Source organism: Phaseolus vulgaris, chromosome 9 (genome assembly GCF_051622355.1).
Source record: "Phaseolus vulgaris cultivar YP4 chromosome 9, ASM5162235v1, whole genome shotgun sequence".
Lineage (NCBI taxonomy): Eukaryota > Viridiplantae > Streptophyta > Magnoliopsida > Fabales > Fabaceae > Phaseolus > Phaseolus vulgaris.
This window is the reverse complement of record NC_143506.1, coordinates 35,365,608-35,386,434: the sequence shown is the minus strand read 5'-3', so window position 1 is coordinate 35,386,434 and position 20,827 is coordinate 35,365,608. Positions and strand designations below refer to the sequence as shown.

Below are 20,827 nucleotides of genomic sequence, written 5' to 3'. Positions count from 1 at the left end.
TTCTTTACTTTTATTAAACATTACACTAATGTATATATAATATACACATGAGAAATGTGGTTAACGTATATTTTAAACAAATTCTTTACTATTTATTGAAATTTGTCAACTCGTTCCTGGTTTAATAAACATCCTTTATAACTTCATGAATTTGAACTAATAATGAAAACATAATTTTTTTTATCTCATAACCTTATTAAGATGTCGTAATCTGGATTAATATTTTATTCTATCTGGGTAACTCTCTATGTATAAACTGAAAAACTTGATTATGTATTAGATAGATATTGATTCACATATTATTATGACTTTATTGTAAAGATTATAAGAGAGGTATATTATATAAATATGATTGGATAATTTATGAGACTAAGTATAATTTTATAGTATTGATATGCGTAGAGGGAACCACATTCTGCATTTATTGTGGAAGGCATTTTCTCTTTCATGGTCATCATCCACTTGGATCTTCATCTTCTTCACCAATGCACTACTATAAATAGCCCAACAAAATCGTTGATTCATCGGAGTTCACACAAATAGTTTCAGTTCACTAACGTAGTACCTGCTTCGTATCTTCGTTAGTTCATAACACCAACAAAGTCATGGAAGAAGTTAACGGTATGTGCCTTTTCTTAGGGTTCAGAAATTTCTCATTATCATTTTTTCAAGTGCCTTTGATTTTACCTTTATCAATCAATTTCATTCCTACAATTTTAGCTTCTATATCCATGGTTTTGGGCATGTGTAATTGTCTCTCATCTACTCATAATTTTAATCCCAACACATTTTTGCTCCTTCCAGTTACAATAATTGTCCACTGATCTTGTGTTAATTAGCAAAGAATGGTTCATTTTAGGTTCTTTTAGAGGAGGTAAAGTGTGTTTATTTACCACAACTGATTTGAACTTTTTGGAAGAAATAAGAAAATTTTGACACCAATAAAATATAAATAAATTCGTATAAAAGAATAAAACATCTGTTTTAATTCTTTAAAATAATATATTTATAAATATATTTTTCTTCTTTCTTATTCCATCCAATAAGAAAGCATGGCTCAAACTTCACTCCAAAAGTTCAATGTTGTGTAGCAAAAGGGTACAAGTTAAGCCACCTTGTTTGGTTATAAGAGATGCTTGGATTAACAGTAAAATTGAGAGAAAATAAATAGAAAGCAACAAAATGAAAAAAAAAATTGTTTTACTCAATTTTTCTTAACATAAAACTGTTTAGTGTTTTTAAATGTTTTCTATTAAAAATATTTAATTGTTTTCTTTTGAAGAGGGCTTTCTTTTCTGGCGGAGCCCACTCATTTTTGCAATTTCTAGGTGGTATGACTTTTTTATACTTCAGTGGTGTTGAAAAAGTAAATAAATTTTAGATTTTTGAATTTTTTTGAATTTTAGAATTTAAAATAATTTTTGTTTAGTGAATGTTGAGTTTTTTCCTTTTAGTATTCTTGATAACTTTTTTGCTTTGTTGATGACCACAGTGGTTAAAACGAAGGGTGGAACAGTTTCAGTAGCTTCTGCATTTGCTGGGCATCAGGAAGGTAAGTGATACATTGAGGTTCTTAAGTTTTGTCTCTGAATTTATGATTTGTGTTGCCTCTTATTAATTAGTTTTTGTTGGTGCAATGGTTGATTAGCTATACAGAGCAGAGATTACAAATTTTTAAGAATTGCTGTTGAAGAAGCATATAAAGGGGTAGACTCTGAAGATGGTGGTCCCTTTGGTGCTATCATAGTTTGTAATGATGAAGTAGTTGCCAGTTGCCACAACATGGTACTCAGGAACACAGATCCCACTGCCCATGCTGAAGTCACTGCAATAAGAAAGGTCAGATAATTTCTTTAAATGCCACTAAAATGCATATTTTCTTTTAGTATGATTTCTTAGGCAATTCATGCTTCATGTGTCCACATATAGCTTCATTTGAGCAAGTTATTCAAATAGTATTATGGACCACTATGGAGACACTGCACAATTGATTTTCAGCAGCAATCTCTGATATCTGTTCTGCATAATTTTCTCTGCTTCAGTGGACATTAGCTGGAAAGTTGGTTAGCAACCTAGAATATATTCTGCTGCCGATTTTACTAAACAAACATAATCTCTCAAGCATAAGCATTGTCAGACTCTCACTATTTTTGGAATAAAAACACTTTTTCTAACAATCAAATCAATCTCATAAAACTAACAAAAAAACTCATAAAACTAACAAAAAAGAGATTTACACCGGTTTATATATTATTAAATATTTTATTTTTAAGTAGATTTAGGACGTCAAACATATATCTTATACCAAGATTGATACTATATATTTATAGATCGATAATAGCGGTTTGATAACATGTAACAATACAAGAAAATCATGAAATAAAAATCAAATTTTAAAGACTAATTAGTTGCAATAGTAACTAAATTAGAAACCATTTTAAAAACTAAAAATAAAATTGGTTTCTAAATTAGTTTATATTATTGTTAAATAGTTTCTAAATTGGTATCTAATTAGCAACTAAGGTTTTAACTACCAATTATTTAGTTTTTAAATTTGATCTTTAAAACCTTGGTTGCTAATTAGATACCAATTTAAAAATTATTTAACAATAATACAAACTAATTTAGAAACTAAATTTTGTTTTAGTTTCTAAAATGGTCTCTAATTTAGTTACTATTGCAACTAATTATTTTGGTCTCTAAAAATTGGTTTCTATTTCATTATTTTCTTATAGTGTAACCTGATAAGTCCAACATATTCTCATTATATTTGAATAAATTTTAAATGATTTTAATCTTCAATAATAATAATAGAATTATCGAATTGAGTGCAAATTATTAGGTATTTTGTTTTTCAACTTTATGTGTAGAAAACATGATTTATGCATTAGTGGGATTCATAATTTAAAGTGAATGATATGATTTTGCAGGCTTGTGAAAAGCTAAACCAGATAGAACTTTCGGACTGTGAAATTTATGCTTCATGTGAACCTTGCCCAATGTGCTTTGGAGCAATCCACCTTTCACGAGTTAAGGTTGGAAATGTCCTGTTTTTCCTAAGCTTTTCAATTGCTCTTTTCCTTTCATTAATCCTACAATAATTTAATTAAAGTACACTAATAGTGTAGAAGACTTCTCCAATTATTAATTACAAATTATTCATAACATTAACTTTTTGTGTAATTATTTTAAAATTACAAGATTAAATAATTTTTTCTTACCCCAATTGACTAGTACTAAAATTATTACTTTTAAAGTTGATATATATTGAAATTGATAGTTTATAGTAAAATTGGTATCTTCAAAACTTTCCATTGTTTTTAGTACTCAACATAAAATTTATGTTAATTTTACTCTTAGAATAACTGTTACTCTTAAACTAATTATATGTTTATATAATCATCTTAATCCTAATCAAGAATTTGTAGATAGACTATAAATAACATTATCAAAATTAGAATGGCAGCACGTTACTTTAAAAATAATTAAAAAATAATCACTGTTATGACTACATTAACATATTTATTAAAAATTAACTCTAAAAATGTAAAAAAAAATTGACATTCTCTCAAAAGAAAAATATCTACTTAACAATTATTTTAATAATATAATAATATGTATAGTATTTTAAGTTAAAAAATATTAATATTTTGAGTTGTTAAGTAGATATATTTTATTTATTGTCAAAATACTAATATTGATAAAAAAATATTGAAATTCTTTTGAGGGTATTGGTTTTAATCTGATCCCTTGAAAGGTAACCAAAATTTATATTAAGATTTCTTAAAATCAGTGAACAATTCAGAAAACTTCACAGGGAAAATACATGGAAATTAAAATGATTTTAGAAAAGTTACTTTGTGCACATTTTCTTATAGAATGTTGAATTTATGTATGTAGAGATTGGTCTATGGAGCAAAGGCAGAGGCAGCAATTGCTATTGGATTTGATGACTTCATTTCAGATGCATTGAGAGGAACTGGATTCTATCAGAAAGCACAGTTAGAAATTAAAAGGGCTGATGGCAAAGTGGCTAACATTGCTGAAGAAGTTTTTCAGAAAACAAAAGAAAAATTCAGAATGTATTAAGTCTCTGCTTTCCAACCACATCTCATGAAGCTTCATGTTCTTTAAATTCTAATAAATATCAACTACTAACTCTATCATGCCAATAAAAAAAAAAAAAAAGTTTCACTTTGTACTATATCATCATTCTCATCCTAAATCTTGCAATGATTGTAAATAAAATAATTATGAAACCCCTCCTATTTTCTTTTTATGTTAATATTAATGAGTTTTACACTTTATTTATGAGATGCTAAGAGAAACACCTTATCTCTTAGCATGTCATGTTCAAGCCTAAACCACTAATTAAGAAAGTTTTGGTTAGAATTCAAACTTCATCATCATGACCCAATTTACTAATCCTTCATTATTTCATTAATTAAGAAAGAATCATGAGAAAATTCCAATTTATCTTTTTTAATTCTTAAAGATAAAGTTGTTCTCTACTCTATTATCCATGTGTTGTGTCATGGATTCATATAAGAAATGTTAGTAGATTTTATTTTAGTAATGTATTTTGAATTGTAAAATTTGGAAGACACTTTTATATTTTATAATTTTTTTATGAAAAATAACTTTCAGTCACTTTCGAAGTCATTTTTTTCATGAATCTTTTTATTCTAATTACTTTATATTACACAACACTAAAGTTAAAATTGGCTTTAAAATTATTATTTTGGATTATCTAATCTTGTGAGTTTTTAAGTTTCAAATTCAACAATTCAAGAGGTTTTAGATTTCATGATCTAGAAAAAACTTTAAATTAAAGGACAAAGTGAGCATTTTAATATTTTTAAGGTGTAGAAGAAAATTATGTGGTGGAAAAAGAAATTCCTTGAGGTCCAATCTCTTAGTCCGTTTCTATGTTTCACAAGCCCACAAGCTTAAAATCATATATCTAATTCATTGACTTAGGCCGAGTCAAATTATTCTACATATTAGGTCATTTTACCATAAAATAAAATACTTTAATTTTATATCTGTTTTACTCAATAGTATGAAAATAATTATTAAAAGTGTTTCACTTCTTCTCTCTTAATATACTTTTCCTTTGAAAATTGCTAACTTGGAACTTAAACATGTATGTATTAATTCTCTAACTCTCTTGTAGCATCTCTTGAGTCAATCTTAATGGTAAAACACTTAAACTAATTTGATTTAAGAAAGACATGAGAAAGGAAAATGAATCAAAGTGAAATAATTTTCTAAAAAGTACTTATGTCAAAATATCCAAAGAAATCACAGTAATTCAAAAGTTATTAAATAGTTACATGAAATAGCATTATAGCATTTTCTAAAAAGTTAATATATGTCTAATCAACCTTACTTTATCCACTTCGTCATTGTTTGCTAATTGCTGATGAACACTTCTAACATTTGATACTTACAATGAATAAAAAATGATTTCATGACTATCATAACATATAAATACAATATAAACTTGTAGTAAAAAAATCATATTCTTGCTTATGTGTACACATTTATACTTTACAATGTTTTTAATAAAGAGATTTTTCTTCAACCATCAAAGAAATTGTCATATCTCAACTCATATCATGATAGGATTCATGAAAAAATATATTGTTCACCATAAATTTTAACTTCGTATGAATAATTCACTTTCCACAATTTTCCGATACATTAAATAGTAGAACAACATGCAAAGAAGAAACTTTTATATTTATAAATTTCATATTTAAAAGAAGTGACAAATCAAATAATTATCATATTAAGAAAACAACAACAATTTAATAAAATAGTCATAATAAACCCTTTATTGTTAACAATTTTCTTAGTGTATATAGTTTGAATTTCCTCCCCTTTGCTAACTATGCATCTTTTGTATTCTTGAAAAATCTATTTTAACAAAGCAAATTTTTTTGTCCTCATTTTATACGAGAGTTTTCTTCACCAGGCTGGGTGAAAATTAACACTGATGGGCCTACTGGGGGATATCCTAGTCTTGCTTCTTGTGGAGGTATTTTTCGTGGGAGTATGAGAGAATTTATTGGAGCTTTCTCTACATCTCTTGGAAATTCAGTTTGCTCTGGTTGCTAAGTTTTATGGGGTTATACATGTTATGGAGGAAGCTCAAAAGATGAAGCTTACTAATGTCTGGCTGGAATGTGATTCTACTTTGGTTTGTGCTACGTTTACTGCTAGGACCAATGTTCCTTGGATGCTTCATAATCGATGTGATGAAATACTTGTTTTAATTACTGTGGGAAAATCAGGTTTAGGGTTATTCATATTTTTCGTGAAGGGAATGCGTTTGCTAATAAGTTGGCCAATTTAGGATTTATGCATAAAGAATCTTCTCATTGGTATAATAGGCTATCATCTAATCTGTTCTTATAATTATTTATGAATAGGTATAGTTTATCTATGTATCGTTTTTTTTAACATACGGGTTTTGGTCTAATCCCTAATATTTTTGTTTTCTTTTCTTTTTTAATAACATTTTTTTTTTCATGCGATGACAAATGATTGTTGTTACTTGAGGTGTCAGCATAGCTGAGATGTCAAGGTGGATAGTAATGCCTAAGAAAGCTTTTATTTAAGAAAAACAATTTTTCTTGTCTTTTTATTTTATCAAAATAAAATAAAATATTTTGGGGATGTTTTAACCTATTAAAAAAATATGATTTATGCATAACTTTAAAAAAATAAATCATCCATAACCATACAAACAATTAAGTGGTCTATCAAAAGATATAATTAATACATGAAAAAGCAGCTAGTTAGTTAGTTGTCATCCATAGCTAGCTAGTTGTCATCCATACAAAGATAAATTCAATATCGGCACAATATAGGAGTTCCAAAAGTCTAAAGAATCCAATCACAAAAAACAGAATCAAAATAACAGCATAGATTCAGTAACATAAACACTCCCTAACCAATTATATTCAGCATCATAAATTCTCTTGCCTCTAATATTTCTTTCTATATAAATATAAGGTTCCCACAATTCCTATTTGTTCAAAAATAGCATTCTTTTACCAAATCATCTAAAGATTGAATTGCTATTAATCATTACCCATCTATTTTAATGATAATAAGCACATCATGAATTTTGAATAAAATTTTTTTTGCTTACATAAATTATCAATACTTACAAATTTCTCTTTTATTTTTAGCCCATTATAATATAATAACATATTTTTTATGACGTGTTGGACAGATGCAATCATATCATCCTAAAATACAATAATAATAAAAAATGTTATTTTGACAACCTTCGTAGAAAGATATTCGTGCAGGATTTTCACATATCAACATTCTTATCAAAATAAACACGTCTTTATAAGAAAAAAAAAACTTATATTTGTTAATATTTTTGTGACTGAACAAAAAATACTAAACATAAATTACATTATTTTTTTTATATAAATTTAGTCAGTACAATTTATATTTGTATTTATTTATTTTTTGGAGTGATCTAGCATGTGAGTGTCCCTCCCTAGTGGGCAATGGAGTGTGGAAAACTAACCAATTTGACCAAATCATATGATGTTGGGGGCCTCAACTCATTATATATTAGTTAAGAAGAATGAGTCAAATGTTGTATTCGGCTGCACATATAGGGCCAAATTTCACTAGAATTTGCACAGATTGAGGATGTTTGAGACATAATTTCTGGTCGTGAAGCAAAAATTGGTATGAAAGGTATATAGGTGCAGCTTTCTTTTACCACCTGATTCTTCTTCCTTCTACTTGTTGATTTGGATATATGACTTTGAAGCAAGTCATTGTTTTCTCCTATATCGTTTTCATCAGTAAACTCACTCATTTGAAACCCAATTATTTATTCCTATAACCTCATCCAAACACGGCACAGTCAACCCTAGTGTGGTCTTGCTTGGAACTTAAGTTGAGAGATCCACATTAATTTACTGGTTCACATCCATTAACCAGTTTTTTTTTCTTTCTTCAAATAAGTTAATTTCATTCCAATAATTACTTCTATTTAACTATAATTTTAAAAGTTTCGTGCTACATATGGTACTTTATTTCAAGAGTGGAATTTAATCCCTGCCAGAAAAGTTTATTAATACTAAAGAAAAGTTTATTCATAGTAAGCAAATTTGCTTAAAAAGTTTTGCACAAAACTTGTCTACGAAAGTGAAAAATTATTGGATAAACAAATAGAAAGTAGAATCAAAACTTAAAATTTGAATTGACCACTGTTAATTGGTAAAAGTATAACGATTGCGTCACTTACTCAATGATCAAAGTTTAAATTATATTTTTGATATGAAATATATATATATATATATATATTACATTATATATATAATGCAAAAATCAATATTATATTTGTTGATGTCATGATGAACTCTAATTTATGTACCACAAATTGTCTCTAGAGCTTAGTTAAATGTTTAGACCGTCTTATGAAAGGGTGTAGAAGACTGTCTATTAGAGACAATCTAGTAGTGTTAAGATGAGTTAGATTGTCTAGTGCATGTTTGTTGTAATTGTTTTAACGATTTTGTTTTAAACGGTGTTTTGTTATTTCTTTTGTTTAGGTTCTATATATAGATATTATTTTGTGTTTAGAGGATACACTGTATCATGAGTAGACTTTCTGTATAGAACCTTATAGTGGGATAAAAGTGTTTTCTTCCACTTATTATTTTTCTTGCTTTGTTATTGTAGAGAACTTAACAATTGACGTCATTATTTGGGGAGTGTTACACGAGTAAGAGAGAGTCATGGGTAAACACTTTCGAGGTGGAGGGAAGTTTGTGTGGAGACTCATATTTGAGGGAGAGATTGTGAGAAATTAAGAGTGAAGTCAAGAATCTCATATTGGGTGGAGATGGGTAAGATTATCAGTATATAATAGGAGAAACACCTACAAATCTAAAGTCTTTGTATCTATATTTTTTATCATTACTATATGTGTATTTATTAGAATGAATTATAAATTTATAATATCACAGTAAACTTCCAAACACACGGAAGCAATCCAACAAATCAAGAGAAATTCCTCACCACTTTGATCTTCTTCCATCTCCAATCTGAAAAAAATGGATGTGTTGAAACCTGAAACTTGTGATATTGTTGAGCTTCTCTCGTTTTCCTATTCAATTTCTTCAACTATGAGCAACACAAGGGAGATCTCAATCAATCTTCCTCTTAAAGGATTTCTTCACCCAGTTACAACTCATTGTTTTAAATTTTATCAGAGTGGAATGAAGTGGAGCAGCGGAGAGAGTGATTGGATGGAAGTTATTTTCTTTGATATGTGAGAGATTCAGTGTGGGAATCAGGAAAGGGTGTGATCTCTCAATAATGAAATGACGAAATGTAATCAAATGAAATGTATTAATAAGGATAAATAGAAAAAAAATTGTGTATACAAAAAAGCGCTTATGAGGAGAGTCCTCATTATATATTTCTAGCGGAATTTTAGATTTCTAAATACACACTTACTAGTTATTAAGGAAGTTAGGTTTGATTTTAGAAGATAGAATTAGAAAAATAAAAATAAATACTAATAAAAAAAATGACGGGAATGTTCAAGATAAAAAAAATTTCTTATTATATATTTTTAAAATAATAAAATAAAATATTGGTATAAGGATAAAATGGAAAAGTAAATATTTACATCAAAATAGTGGTAGAAAATCTTATAGATTATAAATAATAATAATAATAATAATAATAATAATAATATCATTTATTAGTTATCCTGATTTATTTATTTTAATTGACATATTGTAATAAAATTGTTCACCTATCAACTTTATTTTTCCTTTGGAAATATCCAAATTTTCTTAAATAGATATTTTTTAAATAATATTTACTCTTTCATTTCTTAGTTAAAAACACTCATTCTAGAACAAATAAACAACATTAATAAACTATATATTTATATAAACTTAATTTAATACTTAAAAAAATAACGGTTCCTCAGCATTTTCAACGAAGACAAAGCATGATTCATACATTTTCAAAACCTACATCTATCTTTTTATTATTATTGTCACCAAAAATTGAACCATTTTAGTCATGCTGATGATGATTTAATTCTTCTATCTCTTAGTATGTGAATCAAGTTAATTACGGATAATGATGAAGAATATATACGTTCACCACCAATGATAAATGAACAGAACATCAAATGAAAATAGACTAGTGAATATCACTCTAAAATAATTTATATTATTAATACACATTTATAAATTAGTTTCTAAATTAATATTTAACATTAACTATCAAAAGTTTAACTATTAATTATTTTATATTCTAAAATAATCACTATAAAAAATAATTTAAATTTTAAATAATCAGTACCTAAAACATAATGTTAAATAATAATTTATAAATTTGTATTAATAAAAAGAAATATTTATAAAATAATACCTAACTTAATTATTATAATAATTAATGATTTTTTATTTCTAAAATTAGTTGTCACTAAAAAAAATAATGAAATAGAGACTAATTTTTAGAGACCAAAATAATTAGTTGTAATAGTAACTAAATTAGAGACCATTTTGAAAATTAAAACAAAAATTGGTTTCTAAATTAGTAGTTAAAACCTTGGTTGCTAATTAGATATCAATTTAGAAACTATTTAACAATAATATAAACTAATATAGAAACCAATTTTTGTTTTAGTTTCTAAAATTGTCTCTAATTTAGTTACTATTGCAACTAATTATTTTGGTTTCTAAAAATGAGTTTCTATTTGATGATTTTTTTGGAGTGTGTGTTTTAATAATTTTGTAGTGATATATATTTTTATATATAAATAGGTTTTTACAGTTTTTTCGCCTTTTGATTAATAACTAATATACTTATATTAAGTTTTATGTAATCGAATAATATATTGGAAATGAAATAAAAGAATAAATTTGCTAGACTCTAATTTGAAGTAACTGTTATTTTTTTAATTATAACTATATATTTCTAAACATAAATAATTATAATATTTTTGAAGAAGCTATGATCCTTAACTCTCTGGAACATGGTAGTTTTACTTGTCTTTGGTTTGAATTGATTATTTAGTGTGACGTTTTTCCATTAACGTGAGCGTAGAAGGTTTTTGATTACCTGTTACTACTCAACAAACTCATAACACAGATAATGTCAAAATTCACAAACGCGGGGTAGACGCGCAAACAATTCCAAAAGTCTCCTTCCACAATAACTATTTAATTCTTCTAATAATTATTTCAATATAAAAATAAAACATTTTTAATTAATCATGTTCCCACTTTTAATGTTTAATTTAAATTTACACACTTTTATTAAATATCTAATATTTATAAGAAAATGAGTTACAATAATAAGGTGAAAGCAAAAGTCGCGCACTGGTTTTTGAATTTTGTTTTCTCGTCTTTCCGAAAGACCTTCTTTATTAATTGGATGTAATCGAATGATCCATAAATTATTAATATAAGACTAGTTTCCAATTTTTTAAGACTAAGAAAATGGTTTTTTGAAGACTGTTATTTGCAGCTTTTTTTAAAAAAAAAAAATATCAAATTTAAAAACTAAAAATATGTTTAATGAAAGAAGAATCAAATTCTCTTGGAGATTAAATGTAACAGCAGGGAAGATGCAGAGGAAGATTATTAACAAAACCTGAAGGCGTTAAACAAATTCTATGTTTTGGAACATCTTTCAAATACTTTATTTTATTTATTTAAAATTTTGTTGATAATAAAAATGAATGAGAAATTTAAAATTTCTTAAAATGTTGCTATGTATAATAGTTGAATTTAGAGTTTTGAAGAGTATTTTGGAGGAAGGTTGAAGGTTCCTTCGTGGTGAATAAGAATAATGGTTACATATTTATGATGAGTTGGCTTGGTCTATATTTGACTCTCTGTCAAAACCTTGGGGAGAAAATAATATCAAACACAAACCACTTTTCTATGTCGCAAACCATATATTATATATTCATTTTAATTTTATATAAATATTTTGTTTATATAATTTTTTTTTATTTTAGACATTATATTCAATTTAATATCTCAGTTAGATTCTCCCCTCAAATATAATAATGATATGCTAACACATAAAAAAAAAATATATCAAAACTTATATGCTAAAAAAACTATAAATACTTATCCATATCCAATTTGGCATTATTGAAGCGTAGATGTTAGTAGTAATACATAAAGAGTGGCGTGTGACTCTTGATTGGAAGAATAATAATTAGCATAATGGTCACTATTTTACAATTTCCGTCAAATTCCTTCATGTAATTATTAATGTCTTTTAGTTCAAATATAAAAACAAGTTTTTTATTTTTTTTCTTCGGGACAAAACACAAGTTGAGCCAAACAAAGTTGAAGCAAGTTTTACAAAAAAAAAATAAGAAGTTTTTTATATATATATATATATATATATATATATATATACATATAATAAACAAATTACTCACTCACCAAACTTTAGAGAGACTCAAACACATGTTTCTTAAGTGAGAAAAACATTTAACCACTACATCACAAAAATTTTATTATCATATATGTTAGGATTATTATCATACGTATGATTATAATTATTAATGTTAGTATTATTAATATTAATATATTTTTTAATATTATTAACATTTTATTAGTATTATTAATATTATAAATATATATATTACCTACCAACTAATATCCATCAAATTTATAGATTCCTAAGTAATCTTATTTACTTTTCTTTCATTTTTCATTATTTTTTTTTTATCTTTTGTTATTATTTATAATTATTATTTACAATAATAATAATAATTATTATTATTTATAAGTATTAATTATGATTATTATTTATAATTATTAATATTATCGATATTGTTTATATTGTTCATATTATTAAAATTATTAATATTATTAAGATTATTTATATTAATAATATTTTAATAATTAATTAGATATCAATTAACTAATTAGATTTTAATTTAGAAACTAGTTTATAAATTTAAAAACTACATTAAATATCAATAATTTTGTAATTTTTAAAATAATATATAATTTAGATAATATAGTGACTAATTTTTTTTTTCTTTTAAGTTAAAACTGTGAAATAACAATTTAAAAAAATTATCTTTAATAATTTTTAAGTTAAAAAATATTAATCAAAATATTGTAAAATTTTTAGAGTACTTTTGTCCTCTTGCATACATATAGTTGATATGAATTATTTAAAGTTTTTAACGTGTGTCCCAAATATTGAAAGTCTTAGACAATGTGTCCAACATGCATGTACATATCCAACAGCTGGATTTCTCTTTCAATATTTTCTTTATACATAAATAAGTAAAAAAAAATTTGAACATTTAATTTTGAATATATGGAAAATGTAAAGTGTTTTTATGTTGGGGAAATTTCCCTTGAATTTAATTGGCCGTGTGGTGTACTTTGGTGGTTTATTTAATAGAAAGTGGTTAATATATTTAATTAATTATCTCGTCTTTTTCCTTTGCATTAATGAAGGGAAACTAAGTAATCTAGAATCCTAATTTGTCACTTTCATTCCAAGGTATTTCTACATTGACTTACAATATTACAAATAATATTCCTTTTGCATAATACATAAATACCTACACTTTAAATACAAATGGAACATTTTGTTAGAAGTCATAAAATATACATTCTTATATTAAATATCAATTAATTTATAGATAAAAATAATTAATTATTATATTAACTAATTTAAATATTATTTTATAAACTAAAAAAATTATTAATATTTAAAATAATTTTTATTATTACTAAACATTTATAAAATAATTTATAAATTTATAAATTAATATTTAATATTAGTTACTAACTATATTTTTTCTATCTTGACCTGCTGCAACTAAATAAAATTTAATGAGTATCTTGTATAAAGTAAAAATAAAAAAAGGTCTTAAAAGTGATATGATATTCCAAAAAAAAAAAGAGATTAAAACAACACGACTCTTGCAATCAAGATGTTATTTTAAAAAAATGTCTTAATAATGTCAGAAAAATAAAACTCACAAAAATCAAATTAAAACTTGTAAAATAATCTTAGAGATAATCTTACATCATATAGACTAATCAGATTACTTCCATTGTATTCATTTGAAAAGTTTTCACACTGTTATTTTTTTTATATATAGGTAAACTTCTTTCTAAACTTTTAAAACAGAAAAATAAGAAAAAGATAACCACATTGTCGATAAAAAAAATTATTTTTCTAATTTGTGTACAATTTAATTTTCTTTTTATAAAAACTTTACTTTATCACCAGAAAAAGTATTATTTTAAAAAAAATGAAAGAATAGAATAAAACTCATATATTAACAAATTTAATTTATAAAAGTTTATTTTATATTTTTAATTTTTTTATTAAAATATTGTCTAAATAAATACTAAATTTTTTAACTAGTACAGCTCATTACCGACTTTTTAAATTAGATAGGACCCATATGCGCTCTCATTGGACATTTGTTCACAAATGTTGAAATTTTTATATGAAAATTAATTAAGAACACAGTTCAAAAGCAATAGATGAGAAGAAAAGACAAACTCTTACAACTTGTATTCCAAACTGCTAAAGTTATAATAAACGAATAACAATTCACAGAAAGTTTTTTTTTTCTTTTTTATCATTGAATATTTTTTATGATCACTAGTAGAAATACGTGTTGTGTTGTTAATTTTGTATGTCATAGGATCACGATTTTAAAAAAATAATTATCATGATAAGAACAGTTACCATAATATTATAAATGCAAAATACTTATTAGTCTTATAGGTCGTTAATTTCTGTAAAAAAAAACTTGTTGATTTTAATAAAAAGAAGTTTCTTTTAAATTATATGTTTTTATTTACAATTTTAAGATCTTATTATAGAAAATTTGTTTGTATATCACTCAATCAACCATTTATTGATTAGGTTGAATTTATGATAATTAAAACAGTTTTTTTAACTAAAATATTTCAATTTATTTCAACCAACCATATATGCGACTAGTTTATTTTGGTTGATTGGTAGTAGAGTGTTAGGAAACTTATGTTTGGGTGTTTTGTATAAGGATTGGGATATCCATGAAGCGTCTCATTTTATTTTATTTATTCTTTGTTGATAAAAATAAAAGAAAATTATTATTGATGGCTCTTAGTTGAAAGTTGAAAGTCTTTGATCATTAACACAAAGGTTTAGTCTTCCATGTCCAATTCAACCAAATCTTGGAACCTCCATTATGCATAAAATAATAAAAAATCTTTTTTTATATATTTTTTATTAAATTATTGTTTTTCTATAAAAAGAAAAATATATTTAAAGAATGTCTAAACCCTATTATATATAGCAGGTTGTGACTCAGCATAACCTTCAATAAATCAACAACAAAAAAACCTATCTCCTATCACCAAATGTTGATAGAGAACCCTCTCCCAATATTAAAAAAACTCATAACATAAAAGAGAAATGATACTTTCACAATCATATAAAATTTTTATATAACTTTTAATATGATTGATTTAAATATAAATATATATAATAAATAATAAATTTATAATTAAATAATATAAAATGTAGTTATATATAAAAAATAAATAGAATTCTCAATATATCATTATCCTAACTCAGCTTCATTAACGTCTAAAGTTCATGAGAGTCTTCAGAAGCTAATTTCTCTTTAGGAGATCACACCTCATAATTGTTGCAACATGCACCTACATCTTCCTCACCATACAAACAACCATAATATACATCCCATAAACCACCACACATACCAATCACAGAAAATCTTCGTTACATTTTTTTCCTTCTCTTAATTATGATAAGATAACAAATGAAAAGTTTTACATTAAATTCTTAAATAAGTGAAAAGTTTTAAACTAAATAAAGGTGTTGATTACTATATAAAATAAAACACCAAAAAAAAATTTTATTATCTTAAAGTTTTAAGTTAAAAGATGTATTAATCTTTAATATTTGTTGATACGTATAATATATTAAAAGTATGGTATCTTTGTGGAAAGAAACCAACAAAAAGTCTATCTCTTTTCTCCACCCTTACATGAGGTCATTTTTCATATTTTGTGTAAAAAAAGTATATCTCTTTTCTCCGTCCTTTACTTTGAGTCTTTTTATATTTTATGCAGAAAAGTATTAATTTAACAAAGGAATTAAATACTTTAGATGGAAAAAACAAGGTAGTAGAAGAATAGACTTAGCAAGGACAGTGCAGAAATTTCGTCCATAAATGCTGCAGACTACACACCCACTATATATGGATATCTGATATCATCACCATCTCCCAGTTAACTTGTAGTAATCATCATAAAGGGTTACATAAATGGAAGAAAAATCTTCGTTAAAAAGTTTGCTGAAAGATGAAGAAAGGCCTTATGATTGTAATACAACAAGGAACCGAACCGATGAACCCTCTGTAAGTTGTTTTACTGCTTAATCTTTATCAGATTTTTAAACTGTTGTTGTGATCAGTATTCTTTCAATATTGCAAAAACCTTGAGAAAAATTGTGATCCATGAGACCATCATTATTGAGGTTGACCTTGCTCTCGATCTCCTTGCTTAATTCCACTTTTTACATCATACAGTTCTTACATGAATCATCCACATATATGTGTAAGTGTGAGCAGAATTTTTCACAGCATAACATGGTTTTGAGCTATGAACTGATTTTGGCTTACTAATTATGAAAAAAAAAAATGTGCAGATGGGATCTACTCTTCTCTGCTTGAGCCTGAATAACTCTGGACAGCCCTTTAACCAAGTGAGTATTAATTTCTTTCTGGGGTACCCTATAAAGCTTAGAATCTCTTATTTTCTAAGCATAAATTTTCACAGCCCTTTATCATGCATAAGGGATACTCTGAAGTATCTGTATAAGAGTTGAGACACTCTTATTTTAGTATCTGAAGTGTCTTATTTTAGTATGTATTTCAATTTTTCTGGTGTTTGTTGTTGTTAGATGGGCATCCTGAGAATGAAGCTTGAGGAAGCGAAGAAAGAGAATGAAATCTTAAAGGCCATGCTCACTCAGGTCAATGAACACTGCACTGTTCTTCAGAATCGCATACTTTTTGAGATGCAGCAGCATCAACTCTCTTCATCACCTTGCAATAATAACAATAATCATGACTCGCAGGTAAGTTTGACTTAAATTTTGTTTTGCACAAAAGCTTCTTTTATCAACGTGTTAACTTTCCTTTTTCAATTACTCTGATTCAAAATTTTAGATTAAAATTTCCTTAAAATGAAGCAATTAATGTAGCTAGTTTTACTTGGTCAACAACTCAGCATATATATTCAGTGCCAGCAGTAATGTCAGGCCCAGAAGGTCTCTATCTTCTAGCTAGCTATACCGGGAATTGAAGACAAACAGATAAACAACAACTATATATGACCAAAACAAAAGAAAAAAAAACATTATTTTTTGTTGTTTTTGTAACTTTCATGACGTATATACATTTGACAGAAAAATATACAAGTGCAAAAAGAGTAAAATGATTGAGGGAAAAACTGTAATAAAACCAGGACTATTAATTGGAGATTAAATAATTATTAGGACTATGAATTGGAGATTCACACATGCTAATATTAAGAATTTTTTTGTCACAATGTTGGCATATATGCAATTGCAATGTGATTAGAATTGACATTAGTTTCTGACTTTTTGAAATAAATGTTGATGAGTGTTAAACCTTTAAGCTTGATTTTTGCAGTATATTCTGTCCTATGATTATGAACAAGCTAACTAAATATGTTGCATATCTTTATATGAATTTTTGAAGGGAGAAATGCAAGATGTGGAGAAACCAATGCTACATACTCGGCAGTTTTTGAACATTGGTGACTGTTCTTCATCACTTTCAGAGGGTTACAAAGAAAACTTTGTAAAGAAAATGTTAGGCAGAAGCCTGGCATGTGAGAAAAACAATGTTGTTGAAGGTGAAATGAAGAAAAAAATAGCATTGGATGAAGCAAAATGCAGAGAAGATCAAGCATCTGAGGTTACTTGCAGAAGAGCTAAAGTATCCATCAGAGCACGATCAGATTTTTCTATGGTAAGAATTTCAACCTCATTTTGTAACTACTGTGTTATTATATGGCTTTTGTACAGAACTTGGAAATTTTATATTAGAAAAAAATACTCCTCACGCCACAACATGATCCTTCAACTTTGATTCTTAATTTTTTTTAAAAGTGACATGATATTTTTTTAATAAAAACTATATCATATGAAATTGAACGCGTGCAAATCAATTTATTTTTTCTTTCTAAATTATAATATCTTTTACTTTTACATGTAATAATTGACTGATCATAGCAAGAAAAAATAAGATTTTTCTGATAAACATATATACCTGGCCGGCTGACACCTGCGTAAATCTACCAATGCCATTGTATTATGTTTTTAATTAATTGAAAGAAAAATTAATTATATTCAACGGGTTTGAACATGGATTACCCCACTAATAACTCTTTCTGATTTTTTTTATTTATTTTACCACCTCTAATTGTTTAGGTTAACAATTTAGTCTTTTTTACTTTAATTGTTTATCCAATAATTATATGCTTGACACTTTGATTTCCACATATTATTTATCTTTATAATATATCATCTTATCAAATTATAAGTGAATACTTTAATTATCCTATTATAAATAGATGATTCTAATTAAACTATTTTATTTATATTATAATAAATATGAAAAAGTAAGTTAGAAGAATAAAACATGTTTTTCACCTACATTTTTTTATCAACAAGAATGAAGAAATAAATGTGAACTATTTTAGGATGGTTTAATCCTTATACATTTCACTTTAAGTAATTTTCCACCTTCGTTGATACTCCTTACTCGGTAAAACTAAATTAAAAAATTTCTAGTTTACTAAAAGTTGAGTTATACTCTTTTCATTTTATGTAGCCTACCATTTCTTTTGTAGTGAAGATTGGTTGAGTGGTTTGTAGAGCCTCAAGTTTGTATATAAGTCAAGTATTGAGAAGATTGATCTTAACCATTTTTATATAAGGGTTGAGACACCCTTAATTAAAATATTATAAAGATTGAATCCGTGTCTCATTTTATTTTATGTATTTTTGTTGATAAAAAAACTGTTTTTATTTCAATTATAATATAATTTGGACTTGTGGATTTTGGAGAAGGTATAAATAGTTTCTCTATCTCAAAATAAGGGTTGAGAATACCTAAACTACTATTTGTAAAAAGTACTCATTATTATTGTATTCTAATTGATAAAAAAGTAATATAATTTGAACATTTGTTACGAATGAAATGTGTATTTGAGTGGAATTAATGGTATGATTATGTATTGAGATGGGAGATGGTTGTCAATGGAGAAAGTATGGACAAAAGACTGCAAAAGGAAACCCTTGTCCCCGAGCCTACTACCGTTGCAGCATGGGAACTGCATGTCCAGTTCGTAAACAGGTTTCTTCTTCTTTCAACAAATCTTCAAAATTCTTAAAGCTGACAAAAACTTGAAGAAAATCATTAATGGTGGTATTACATTTGCAACAGGTGCAGAGGTGTTTTAAGGATGAGACTGTTCTCATCACAACCTACGAAGGGAGCCATAACCATCCACTCCCACCAGCAGCCAGAGGTTTGGCAAGCTCAACATCAGCAGCACTCAACATGTTCCTTTGTGGCTCAATCTCAAGTTCAGTTGCCACCACAACTCCTCCAAACTCACCTCTCTTCTCTTCATCACTGTCTTCTATTTCCCCAACTGCACTAGCTACTTTCTCCCACAATGCAACTTGTCCCACAGTAACACTGGACTTGACCCACCCCAACAGCAATAACTATCTCCACTTCCAAACACACCCTTTGTTCCCTCTCCCACTACATGCCCACTCTCCAACCTTGTTAACCCCAGACAAAAACCTTACATTGGTGGATGTTGTCAGTGAGGCTATAACCAAAGACCCTTCTCTCAAGGCAGCACTTTTTTCAGCCATTTCCTCACTCAGTAAGAGTAACAGTGGTTATGATCCTTGTTCTAAGATGCCTGCAATACCACCTCATCAGCCTTACACTACTGAGTTGACATAGACCTATATCAATATATAGTTGTCAAGATAATAAATCAAACAGCAAAAATGTGGCTTCTTTTCTAGCAGAAGAGGTGAGCATGTTGTGTGTGTGTGAGAGAGAGAAAGAGGTAAGTTTTATGAGAAATGTAGGTCACAACCATGCTAACACTGGCTTTCCTTAGTCTTTATATTTTGTAAAATAAATTAATGAACATATTGAAGTTTTGGCTCTTAATTAACTATCCGCCTAGTGTTATTCTATGTGTGTGTGTGTGTATATATATATATAAAAGAGAAGAAAGCAAATCTAAAGATTTTAATCTAAGGATAATAAGTGTTTTATGATGTATTTAGAGGAGGGTAGAAGTGAAGAAAAAAGAAAATGTTATTTATATGGATAAATATAAAAAATGAAGTGGAAGAATTTCTCCTCATTTGTTTAATTGATGAATGGAAAGGATTCAAAAATAATCAAAAGAAATAGTTGAATTAAATATAGATATTTTTATTATATTTAAGATATATTTTAATATAATATAACTAACTAAAGGAAAATGGATTTTTTTTTATAGTTTTAAATTGTACAAGTGACTTAATCTATCAGAGGTCATTCAAAAGTGAAGTTTAGTTCCAAATAATCAAATAATTAGTTAGTGTTATATAATATTTTTTTTTTTTTTGTCGATGCCTCCATATAATATTGAATCATTTAAAATAAACATGATATCTAGAATGTAATTGGCATGTG

General features: G+C 26.5%; 2 protein-coding genes across 2 annotated transcripts; both read left to right on the top strand.

Moving 5' to 3' along the window:
• Positions 1-526: 526 nt before the first annotated feature.
• LOC137823128 (guanosine deaminase) lies at positions 527-4,285 on the top strand. Its single transcript, XM_068628269.2, has 5 exons — positions 527-621; positions 1,493-1,552; positions 1,649-1,839; positions 2,931-3,035; positions 3,901-4,285. Exons 1-5 carry the CDS (start codon positions 606-608, stop codon positions 4,087-4,089), a joined length of 561 nt encoding a protein of 186 aa, XP_068484370.1. The 5' UTR covers positions 527-605; the 3' UTR covers positions 4,090-4,285.
• An 11,867-nt stretch (positions 4,286-16,152) lies between these two features.
• On the top strand, positions 16,153-20,318 carry LOC137820439 (WRKY transcription factor 6). The gene is made up of 6 exons (XM_068624540.1): positions 16,153-16,441; positions 16,732-16,788; positions 16,987-17,163; positions 17,810-18,082; positions 19,358-19,471; positions 19,562-20,318. The coding sequence occupies exons 1-6, from the start codon at positions 16,349-16,351 to the stop codon at positions 20,096-20,098; spliced, it is 1,251 nt and encodes a 416-aa protein (XP_068480641.1). The 5' UTR covers positions 16,153-16,348; the 3' UTR covers positions 20,099-20,318.
• The last annotated feature ends 509 nt before the right edge of the window (positions 20,319-20,827 follow it).